General features: G+C 39.5%; 1 protein-coding gene across 1 annotated transcript in view; it reads left to right on the forward strand.

The window, feature by feature from the left end:
- Positions 1-645: 645 nt before the first annotated feature.
- LOC122673348 (all-trans-retinol dehydrogenase [NAD(+)] ADH4-like) overlaps positions 646-12,062 on the forward strand; it is a 34,018-nt gene continuing 22,601 nt past the window's right edge. The window contains exons 1-4 of the mRNA XM_043871072.1: positions 646-762; positions 3,411-3,512; positions 4,473-4,614; positions 6,467-6,554. Of these exons, the coding sequence (XP_043727007.1) occupies positions 745-762; positions 3,411-3,512; positions 4,473-4,614; positions 6,467-6,554 (350 nt within the window). The 5' untranslated portion in view covers positions 646-744. The remainder of the gene's footprint in view (positions 763-3,410; positions 3,513-4,472; positions 4,615-6,466; positions 6,555-12,062) is intronic.

The raw sequence follows: 12,062 nt of genomic DNA on the forward strand, positions 1-12,062 counted from the left end.
TTACTAGGATTGTGAAAGAGAAGGATGAATATAGGAGGGATTCTGAGGCACTGGAGATGTTTGTTAATTTTATAATTATTTGATAACTTATCAAATAGCTTTAATGACCTTTATAATTATCTGTTGACTTATCCAATAAATTTAATGACCTTTTCTATGTTATCTTATATTTTGCAACGCTGCTGCTGCTGCTGCTGCTAAGTCGCTTCAGTCATTTCCGGCTCTGTGCGACCCCATAGATGGCAGCCCACCAGGCTCCCCCGTCCCTGGGATTCCCCAGGCAAGAACACTGGAGTGGGTTGCCATTTCCTTCTCCAATGCATGAAAGTGAAAAATGAAAGTGAAGTCGCTCAGTCGTGTCCGACTCTTAGTGACCCCATGGACTGCAGCCTACCAGGCTCCTCCGACCCTGGGATTTTCCAGGCAAGAGTACTGGAGTAGGTTGCCATTGCCTTCTCCAATATTTTGCAATAAAGGAAGAAAAAAACGAGTAAACAAAAATCCCCCAATAACATTTGGAAGAAATGAGGGTTTGCAGCTGAAACAAGATAGCACAAATGATGACGTGAAGAGACGGGCAAAGTTTCAGATCACAGCAAACAAAAAGGAGAGAAAATGATTGGAGAACACAAGAGCTGAAATGGTATTTATTCAAAGTCAATTCATTACAGGACATGGAGCACCCTGGATAGAAGTAGAAGCGCTTCTTAAATCAGAGAGAAACTTCCAAGTTTCCCAAAGAAAATGGGCACCAAGGGAAAAGTAAGCAAATATACCATTTCTTTGATCAATTCTTTTGGGATTTTGTGTGTGTGTGTGTGTGTGTGTGTCTTTATACATCTGCTAAAAGAAGTTTCTTTGGGTATTGCTCTCAGAAAGCAGCAATTTAAAGCTGATCAAAAGCTAAGTCCCAGGGAATTCCCTGGAGGTCCAGTGGTTAGGACTCTGCACTTCCACTTCAGGGGGCACGGGTTTGATTCCTGGTCAGAGAACTAAGATTCTGCATGCCACATGGCCAGCCAGAAAAAGAAGCTAAGTCCCCATCAGGAGATGTATGGATAAAGAAGATGTGATATATACATACGAACACACACACACACAAAATGAACATTCAGTTCAGTTCTGTTGCTCAGTCATGTCCGACTATTTGCGACCCCATGGATGGAAGCACACCAGGCTTCCCTGTCCCTCACCAACTCCCAGAGCTTACTCAAACTCATGTCCATCGAGTTGGTAATGCCATCCAACCATCTCAACCTCTGTCGTCTCCTTCTCTTCCCACCTTCAATCTTTCCCAGCATCAGGGTCTTTTCCAGTGAGTCAGTTCTTTGCATCAGGTGGCCAAAGTATTGCAGTTTCAGCTTCAGCATCAGTCCTTCCAATGATTTTAAAACTCAACATTCAGAAAACTAAGATCTGGGTACTCTTTCTGCCCCCTTCTGATGCCTATGTCAGAAGCTTTCTCTATCTCCTTTATACTTTAATAAACTTTATTACATACACACAAAAAAAAAGAAAACTAAGATCATGGCATCCAATCCCATCATTTCATGGCAAATAGATGGGGAAACAATGGAAACAGTGAGAGACTTTATTTTCTTGGGCTCCAAAATTACTGCAGATGGTGACTGCAGCCAAGAAATTAAACGATGCTTGCTCCTTGGAAGAAAAACTATGACCAATCTAGACAGCATATTAAAAAAGCAGAGACCAATGATACTTCAAAAACAAATAGAAAAAGAGGTCAGGTTTGTGGTTACCAGAAGCAGGGCGGGGGCTGGGGGATGGGGGATGGAGAGGAAGAATTGCATGAAGTTAGTCAAAAGGTACAAACTTCCAAACCTCCAGTTATAAGACAAATAAGTAGTAGAGATATAACATACAACATGGTAAATATAATCAACACTGCTGTATGTTATACTTAAAAGTTATTAAGAAAGTAAATCCTAAGAGTTATCACAGGAAAAAAATTTTTTCTTTCTTTAATTGTATGTCTATATGAGATGATGGATGTTCACTAATCCCACTGTAGTAATCATTTCATCATATATGTATGTCAGATCATTATTCTATATACCCCTTGAACTTACACAGGGCTGTATATCAATCATATTTCAACAAATCTGAAGAAAAAAATAAAGATGGTCAAAAGGATATGAGTGACCTCCATGCTAGGAATTTACTCTAGAAAATAATTGAATTTGCCAAAATACTTACTACAAGGTTGTTCAATTAAATACTATTTATAGTGGCCCAAAAAAGAGAAATTTCAGTAACTGTGCCATAATAACAAAATTTGTATTTGTTAAAATGTTAGGAAAGAATATGGAAAATATTCATTGTATATTAATAAGTAGAAAAAAGGAGATTATAAAATATTACATACAATTTTGTCCCAAGTGAAAAAGCTCAAAGGATCTACCTCAAAATCATAAAGTAGAAGACAAAATTACAGATGGGTTTTGTTTCTTTTTTTCTTATTTGCACTTCTATGTTTCGTTTATAATAAGACTAATGATATTTAAAATACAGTTCAAATTGCATAACAAGTATCAAAAATACATGTTCATGTAAACAAAGACTAGGAATATCACCAAAAGTAAATATAGTAGCATTAGAATGAAGTATAGGTTTCTTTCTTTCTACTTTCCTTCAATATTACTTCTATTTAAAATTAAAAATAAAATTTTATGGAGCTAAAATTATAGATTATAGAATCTTTAATGTTTAATTTCTTTTCATATATTTTTATCCAGATTTTTTCAAAGGGACAAAATCTTTAATGTGTATTCCACTGATAAGTTTAATAATTATATAATCCTCATTTCTTAAACTTTTTTGTGCATATGAATCACATGGGGATCTTGTTCAAAAGCAGGTTTTGATTCAGTGGATTTTGGACAGAGCTTATAGCTCTAGCAAATTCCCAGGTGATATTAATAACTGCTGGTGTCAAGGAGGTTCACATTTTGAGTAGCAAAGTTGTAAAACACATCCGCTCTAGCAATAAGGATTCAGGTAATGCAGAGCTGATAAATCAATCACTCTATCATAAAATACATATTGGTCATCTACTCTCTCCAAATCCTATAAATTTATCCTCTCTGTTCTGGAGAGGGAAAAAAATCAAGCCTTTACATTAAATTAAACTTTAATACACCTGTTCTTTTCAAAAATTAAAAGTGCAATAACTATAATGTAGACTTTGACTTCCTATTGTCAATTAAGGTCCCTTGTCTTTACAATAATTATGTATAACATCCAGCCACAAACCCCAAAACTCTCTGTCATGAAATAATGGTATCAACATGTTCTTTCACTTTTTTTCACAATATTTTTCTTTCTCTCTCTCTCTTCCTCCCTTTTGTTCTTTCCCCCTCCCCTTTTCCCCCTTTCTCCCTCTTTCTCAGATTATTAAATGCAAAGCAGCTATCGCCTGGGAAGCAAACAAGCCCCTCAGCATTGAAGAGGTTGAGGTAGCTCCCCCCAAGGATCATGAAGTTCGAATCCAGGTGGGTATGGACTTTCCCAGGGCAGGATAAACAAGACACAAAATGCTGACTTGGCTTTGGTCGGGTCAGACCTATGTGGTTTTGACTGAGAGTCTCAGGAGTTTCCCACTGTGGGGGATTACGTTTTTAGGTTCACATCAAAAACAGGTATTCATTCCCAGGAGGGATAAATTATAAGAATCAGACACAGGAATTTACATTAGATTAGAATTAGGTAGGTTTTCTTTTTATTTTCTGGTTGCCAGTTATTGAAAGCTGTTTTAAAAGGAAGACTGAGAGTTTGGTTCAAAATAAGAAAAGATCTGAAGTGCTGCGGGTCTTGGGTGATCAGGGGAGGGGACAGAAGAGAAAGGGCAGGGAGAAAAGACAGACAGTACTGAGCAGAGAGGGTGACAAGGTGGGTCAATTTCTCTATTTTCCCTACAGTTGACTTGGCTTATATTTTTCCTCAGGATCACCACAGTAAGAGTTTTTGCCTGAGAATGAATGACATATCCTCATGAACAGAATCTTGAAGAATAATGCAGGGATACTTTCTAATTAATTAAGATAATCCTTTATCCGATACAGCTCTTTTAACTATAAAAGTTTATTACCACAATTGTATTTCATTTAGTTTCAATAAAATCTGAACAAGCCCTGGAAGCCTGTGTTCCCTGCACTCCCTCTAATAGACTTTAAATTATTACCTTTGATTTCTCCTCTCCTAGAGACAGTGACTGCCAATTCTCTTGTGTGATTTTTCAGGGACAGTGAAAGGAAGAAAACAAAGATGCATTAAGAGGAAAGAATATATCCTAATATATTTTTAACTGTTCCTTTTATTTTTCAAAATGCAGTTCTTTTATTGACCTCAATGAGTGTTGTTAAGTTTCAAGGTGTCATTGGGCCTAAAATTATCCTAATAGCCCTAAAGATATGATTACAGAAACAGGCCTCAAGTCTGTGATTGCTTTGCAGATAATTGCCACCACCCTGTGCCATTCTGATGCCCATATCCTCCATCCTCAATTTGAAGGGGGGTTTTTCCCAGTGATCCTTGGCCATGAGGCTGCAGGAATTGTGGAAAGTGTTGGGCCAGGAGTGGCCAACTTCAAACCAGGTATTTTAATTTCTGATTCCAACTAAACAGAAACGTCAGGGTATTTCAGGGATAATTTCTGCTACAGTCTTGCCTTTGCATGCTATAATCAATCTCTACTTAAATAAGGGGACCATCTTTTCCAAAGCAAAACTAAGACACACAATCTATCACAATCTAGCAACGAGGCAGAATATCTGCAGTCAGAACTGTCTAATGAAATCTGGAAAACACAGTCACTTTATTTACATCCAGCACTGAAAAGTTGTCCTATGAAGCAAAGCTACAAAGTGAGCTTACACTGAAGCTTCCATGGGGACAAAGATGACAATTTATAGCAACCTCCTCTAAATAAAACAGAACTACTTTAATATATAAAGAATGAAGACCCTTAGGTAGCTTAAGTGGGAAATATTATGCATATATCAATGTTAGCTGAAATGTTTTCTTGGGAACTTGTAAGGTAAATATATATAAAGCATGCCAATAGCCAAAACTATTTACTTTACATGTTGCAACAGATCCACCAAATACTGGAATATGAGCTATGCAATTGTCACTTATCTAGGATGAACCATATCATTCTTTCCTCCTTTAATGAGGATGCTCCAAATTGAAAGGTTTATTAGTATCTTTCTATTAGGTAGTTAGAATAGGAAACAGGAGTCCAAAATGGCGGTGGCTAAAAGACAAGGAAGGGAAAAGCCCATGAAAATAGAACAAAGGAAGGTCCAAGGACAGGAGTGAGGACTTCAGGTAGAAAAAATAGCACTCCTGGCTAGCCCAACTTACATAGGGCAGGCCCAGGGGGGAGGAAAAGACATATTAAAGAGAGGAGCCAAAGAGCTGGGGGGTCTCTCTCTCTCCCGCGCACTGGGGCACTCTTCTTTTCACGTCTTTGGATCGGCCTGCCCTCACACCTAGAGGATGGATTTTCCTGCTATTTTCTAAACAAAATAGAGCTGTAACACGGAGCTGTAACACTGATTTGTCTAAGAGCTATAACACGGTCTGTCCAAAACCAGAGAGCTGTGACATGCCAAGGGCTTTAATGTCTCGTCACATTTCTATTCCAAACAAGATTATAGAAGCAAATTGCTCTTCAAAATTTGGAATCTACAAAGAAGTCCAGCCAATTAAGGCACAGCTCTGCCACTTACTGGCTGTGTAACCTTAGTCAGCTAAATCACTTTTCTGTGACTCAATTTAGATTTCCATTTTTTTCTAAAATGGGAATAATAACAGTATCCATCTCAAAGAGTTGTTCTGAGAATTAAAGAGATAATAAATGCAAGCAGTTAGAATGGTGACTGACACATACTAAAGGTTGAACAAATGTTAATTATCATTACTGAACTTTAGTCATCAGAGGCTAGAAGTCTTTGTTAAATTCAAATTGAATAAAAAGTAGAAAAACGTAGAATTTGAGTGAACTATGGTGAAACATGGAGATGATATATAATTTACTCTCCATATCAAGCCTATTGCCCACATCTCCTATAATTAAGGTGTTCTATTCCCTACAGGTTGTTTACAAATGTAATAAATAATAGGCATGACATAATAAATAATAGTCATGATGCAGAGTGTTGCAAGGACAACAGAGTGTCAGACAGGACTCTGCATCTGATGATCAATACAGATGTGTTGCTTGACTGTCCAGCAGAGAAAAAAGAAAACAAAAGATAACATATTCAGTACTTGGGAGAATCAGCAATCTTGTAGGTTAACAAAATATTGTAGCTACCTATACTCCCTACCGAATATAAAATATATACAATAAAGAATAGTGTTTTCCACCAATTCACCTGTTGAAAACTATTTATAAGTAACAACTTAGGTATCATCCAACACATGGCCTTTTTTTTTCTAGGTGACAAAGTAATTCCACTCTACGCACCTCAGTGTGGAAAATGCAAGTTCTGTCTGAGTCCACGCACAAATTTTTGTGGAAAACTCAAGTAAGCTCTATAAGCTATTAGTAAGATAGCTGGTACAAATATTTTGAGCAGTACATTGGCATACCTAAATGGAGTTGAAAATGTTCATATTCTGTAACCACCAATTCCTGGTGTGTATAAGAAACCATTGCAAAATCACCCAAATGGACATGCACTATTATGATCACTGCCACATTGTAATAACAAGAAATTGAAAATAGGGCAAATGTCTATCAATAGGAGAACAGATTAACAATCACTGTGTAGTAACACAATGGAATTACCATATAAAAATAAGAATAGCTAAACTTGCTCTAAATGTTTCAACCCAGAATAATCTCACAGATATAATGTGAAGGGAAAGAAGCAAGTTTATGACATAGATTTAGTCATATACAATAACAATACCATATACTGTATTGCTTATGGTTCGTGTGAATACAGTAAAGAAAATGATAAATGCCAAATTCAGAATAATAGCTACTTCTGAAAGGTTGCTGCTGAGCCATGAAAGACTGGGATTCTTGGCCTCCAGAGGAGAGGAATTCAATCTGGGGCCAGTGACAAGGCTTGATTGCTCAGAGCTTTTGTGTAATAAAGTTTTATTAAAATATAAAAGAAAGAAAGCTTCTGACATAGATATCCGAAGGGGGCAGATAGAGTTCCCCTCCGCCCTCCCTGCTATTCTTTAGCGGGATATTATATAGTTTCTAGCAGGCTGCTAGGAGAAGGCAATGGCGCCCCACTCTAGTACTCTTGCCTGGAAAATCCCATGGACGGAGGAGCCTGGTGGACTGCAGTCCATGGGGTTGCTAAGAGTTGGACACTACTGAGCGACTTCACTTTCACTTTTCACTTTCATGCATTGGAGAAGGAAATGGCAACCCACTCCAGTGTTCTTGCCTGGAGAATCCCAGGGACGTGGGGAGCCTGGTGGGCTGCCGTCTATGGGGTCGCACAGAGTTGGGCATGACTGAAGTGACTTAGCAGTGACTTAGCAGCATGCTGCTAATTAAAGAAAGGAAATGTCTCAAAACTCAGAGCGGTACCAGGCCCCTCACCCACAACATGTATTTTGAGATAACATTGGCACAAGGTGAATCATCCCCAGCCATAAAATGATTGCCATGAATCCTGAAGAAAGGCAGGTTTCCAAGCAAGTATATGGTTTCATTAACATAGATTAGGAAAACAATTGTATGAGTAAAATATATTGGGTTCTGAGTCTTAGGTGGAACCTACTTGAAGACAGACACTAGGGTAAATACATAGCTCATTAACATAGCTTAAGAGAAACTTTCCATAAGCAAAATGCATTGGTTTGCTCAAGGTTTGAGAAAAGTTAAATTCAGGTGGAGCCAGGTGTCATCTCGGCAACACAAAATTTTAAGAAAAACCTCCTTTTAAGTTTGTATAGAGAAGGGGAAAAAAGTCTGACACTTGTAGTTTGCTTCCTCCTGCCGCTTAAGAGAGAGAGAAAAAATGTCTGACACTTGCAGCCTGTTTCCTCCGTTTGGAGACCCCTAGCCTTCCTGCCTTTTACCCTCTCATTCCTGCCTTTTCTTTAAGGAGAATTATGTTGCCTAGGGAAAGGGGAGTCATTCTCATTCCGTAACTGCTTCCAAGCTGGTAAGGAACATTGTCCCTAAATTTGTGAGGGTTAGTCTCCTAACCCTCATATTGAGGGTCTCTGATCCAAGGGTCCCAAGCTGGAGGAAGCTGTCGTAGTCAACAGGAGTTTGAGCAACCATTTGTAACTTAATAACCTTCATGCAACTAGAAAGAAATCCAGCTACATGGTACAGATGCAGGGAGCAAAGAGCAAAAACAGAGCAATAAGCAAAAAGTCATATTATGTCCATAGTTAAGGTACAAAGTGTTGCACCAGTCAATTTTAGGATTGTTAGATGTCATCAGATTAACGAGGCATCACATATGATTATTGTTATCGAAGGTAGTCACAGATTTGAAGAAAGTCCTTTCCCTGAAGTGGAAGGACTCCCACCATGGGAAGTCATCCACTGATGAAGAGGGGAGCACTCCACAGACCCAGTAGTTAGACCGATTGTGGAATACAGTGTGGGAATAAGCCCAGGACAGGAAGGCCTTATCTTGAGGATCAAACAGCAGACTCAAGAATTTTGGAGTCAGCAGAAGCAGGCTCACATAGATTATCAGGTCCATCTGAAAAGTACAAAGTAAGAGCATAAAAAGTAAAAGCATAAAATGACATCACTTAGCTCTGGTCAGGGTGCCACTTCTTAACTCAAGTGTGGTGCACCCATGAATCAATTCCTGGCACTTTGACAGCCATGGGAGAAGAAAGAATAACCTGGTAAGGGCCTTCCCAGAGGGACTCGAGGGATTGGCCCACAGATTCCAATGCTTTTATCAGGACCTCGGTTCCTGGCTCAAACAGATGCTTTTTTGACTCAGAGGCTGGGTCAGGAGTTACCTCCCAGAGTTCCTTTAATGCCTGTTGAAAAGCTGAGAGCTGAGTTACATAATTAGTTAATTCCAAGGCTTTAGGAAAACTTTTCCATTGAGCATTTTCAGGAATTACTGATTGTCCATCCTCAGACTATAAGCATCCTTTATCAGTAACCTTTGCTCCTCTTTTCTCATATCTTTCTAATTCCTCCTCAGTATATTGTGGTTTTCTTTATCCACAGAACCTGTCCAGATCAAAGGCCTCTGTAGTGAAGGGGTTTCATTAAGTGCCACCTTTCTGGCTTGACAGCCAGCTGATTACCCTTGGCTACTTTACCCCTGTCCCTGCTGTGCCCTTTGCAATGCATAACAGCTACTTCTTTAGGACAATATATAGCAGTTAAAAGTCTCTCAATCTCTCTGAAATGTGCTTAATAGGTTCTCCTGTTGCTGTTTTAAATTGTCTTTCTTTCCAATTTGCAGCATGAGCATGTAAAGTCAAATAAGCATACTTAGAATCAGTGTAGATATTTACTCGCCACCCTTTCTTAACTTGAGAGCCAGAACCACAATCTCCGCTAGCTGAGCACTCGTTCCCTGGGAGAGATTTTGCTTCTAAAACCTGTTCAGCCATTACCATGGCATAACCTGCTTTATGCTTCCTATCCCGAACAAAAGAACTGCCATCTTTAAATATTTCCATGTCAGGATTGTCTAATGGGGTATCCATCAGATCTTCCTGAGCTGCATAGTTTAAAGTTAGAAATTGGGAACAATCATGATCAGGTGTTTCATTTTCCATCTCAGGAAGGAAAGTGGCAGGATTTAAGTTTCCACAAACTTTAAGCTTAGTTATTGGTCCTTCTAACAACAATGACTGATATTTAAGAAGGCAACTGTCTGTCATCCAAATGTTAAACTTAGAGTTTAAGAATACACTCCTATAGGCTGCTGGTGAGGCCTTTGGGGTTGTGTCAAAAATCCCAAGGCCATACCTTTCCTTTCAGTGACAAACTAATTTCTGACCCTGTGGGCAAGCTCAAAGCTGGAGCTTACAAGAGAACAGTCTGAAGAGCCTTAAAAGCCTTTGAGTATCTGGAGACCAAACCAGTTTGTCAGTTTGGGCTTGTTGAGTTTCAGTTATAAGTTTATACAAAGGCTGGGCAAGTTCCCCATAACCAAGAATCCAAATGCAGCAGTACCCTATGATTCCAAAAAATACTCTCAATTGTCTTAAAGTCATAGGTAAAGGATGATTTAATATAGGTTTAAGTCAGAAAGCAAACTTCAAATCAATGACTAAAAAATATTTGGCTGTTCAGGAATTTCAGACAATAGACTATAAGGATTAGTCACCATGGGGTGTAAAGGAACTGCAGTCTCATTTATTGTTTGTAAATCTTGAACTAGTCTCCATTTATCATTTGACTTCTTTATACCCAAAATAGGAGTGTTGCACAGATTGTTACAGGGATTTAACAGCCCCAGCTCCTTTAAATTCTCAATGATGGGTTTTAACCCTTCCTTAACCTCGAGTTTCAGTGGATACTGCTTTTTATGTGAAAGTAAGTGCAGGTCTTTGAGCTTGACAACTACAGGAATGTGCTCAACCCACAGGTTTTCCATCAGCCAACACTCTAGGATTTACATTTTGTTCAATTAAAGGGAGAGAAAGGGAGGGCTCCATATTCATGAAAACAGAGGCATGGACCTTACTCAGTATATCCCTCCCCAAAAGGAGTGAGGGAGACTCTGGCACAGTCAGAAAATACCACAGAGTCCCAGTTGCAGACGGAAATAATAACATTTGGCTCATCCAGACAGTCCCATTATGGAAGCAGAACTGGGAGAAAGTGGGCCAGGGGCTTCAGTAAGCACAAAGTAAGTTGCCCCAGTGTCCAAAAGGAAATCGACGGATTGCCCACCTCCCCCCCAAGTTATCAATACTCGGGATTCCTCAGATGTAATTAGGATGGGAGCTTGTGTGGGGACCCCCAGGCACCTTCAGTCCTGATTGTCTTGAGAGTCTAACCCCTGAAACCTACACCTCTGAGGGCAGTCTTTCCTCCAGTGTGGTCCTTTGCAGACCAGACATGGAGCCAGGGGCGGCTTAGATGCCTGAGGGCAATCCTGTTTGAGGTGCCTCTCCTTTCCACAGTAATAGCAAGCCCATCTCTTTTCACCTGGGTCCCTCTGGGAATTTTTCTCAGGCTGTTTAAGAATGGTTCTGACAGCCATTACATGGACTACCACCTGCTCTTTGTCATTCTCTGCCTTTCTTTTCCTCATATTCCCTGCCATAATAGACTGAGCCTGTTGTAACAGATTATCTAAAGACTGATTTGGTCCATATGCCTGTTTTAATAGCTTATAGCAGATATCTGGAGCCGATTGAGTGAGAAATCTATCTTTTAAGATCACTCTTCCCTCTTCATTTTTGGGATCAATCTCAGTGAATCTGCAAAGGGCTTCCTTCAGTCTATCTAGGAATTTACCAGGAGTTTCCTTCTCTTCCTGTTCTGTTTTCTGTTTGCCAATTTGGCATAGTTTAAAGTCTTATCACGTGTTTGCCTGAGTCCTTCAAAAACACATCTGACAAAATGACTCCAATCCCATCTTCCTTTAGCTATGTTACAGTCCCAATCTCATTCTATAGTTGGGACTGCCTGATTCTCAGTGGGGAGGGCGGCTATCTTGTCCTCCATCTTCCCCGCTGATTCGTTACCAAGCCATTCATCTCCATAAGCAACCGCTTTCCCCAAAACTCGAGTTTTTGAGGCGGGAGTTAGTGTTTGTCCCAAGACACATATCACATTCTTCCAAGTAAGGTCATAAAGCAAAGTAACACCCTTAAAAGCTCTAATATATTTTTCTGGGTGCTCTAAATAGACTCCTAGATCCTCCTTGATTCTTTGTATTGCTTGATAAGAAAAGGGCTTATTAACTCTCATAGACTGATTATTTCTCCCAGTGGGTGCTTCATGAAGAGGCAACAGCTTGTGTGGCTGTTCCTCAGTCTCTCTTCCTGTTCTATGCATATGATCCCAGGGATAGATTGGAGAAACCTGCTTTTCTTTATCTCCTGTCTTCCACCTCATC

This window comes from Cervus elaphus, chromosome 17, assembly GCF_910594005.1.
Source record: "Cervus elaphus chromosome 17, mCerEla1.1, whole genome shotgun sequence".
Classification (NCBI taxonomy): Eukaryota; Metazoa; Chordata; class Mammalia; order Artiodactyla; family Cervidae; genus Cervus; species Cervus elaphus.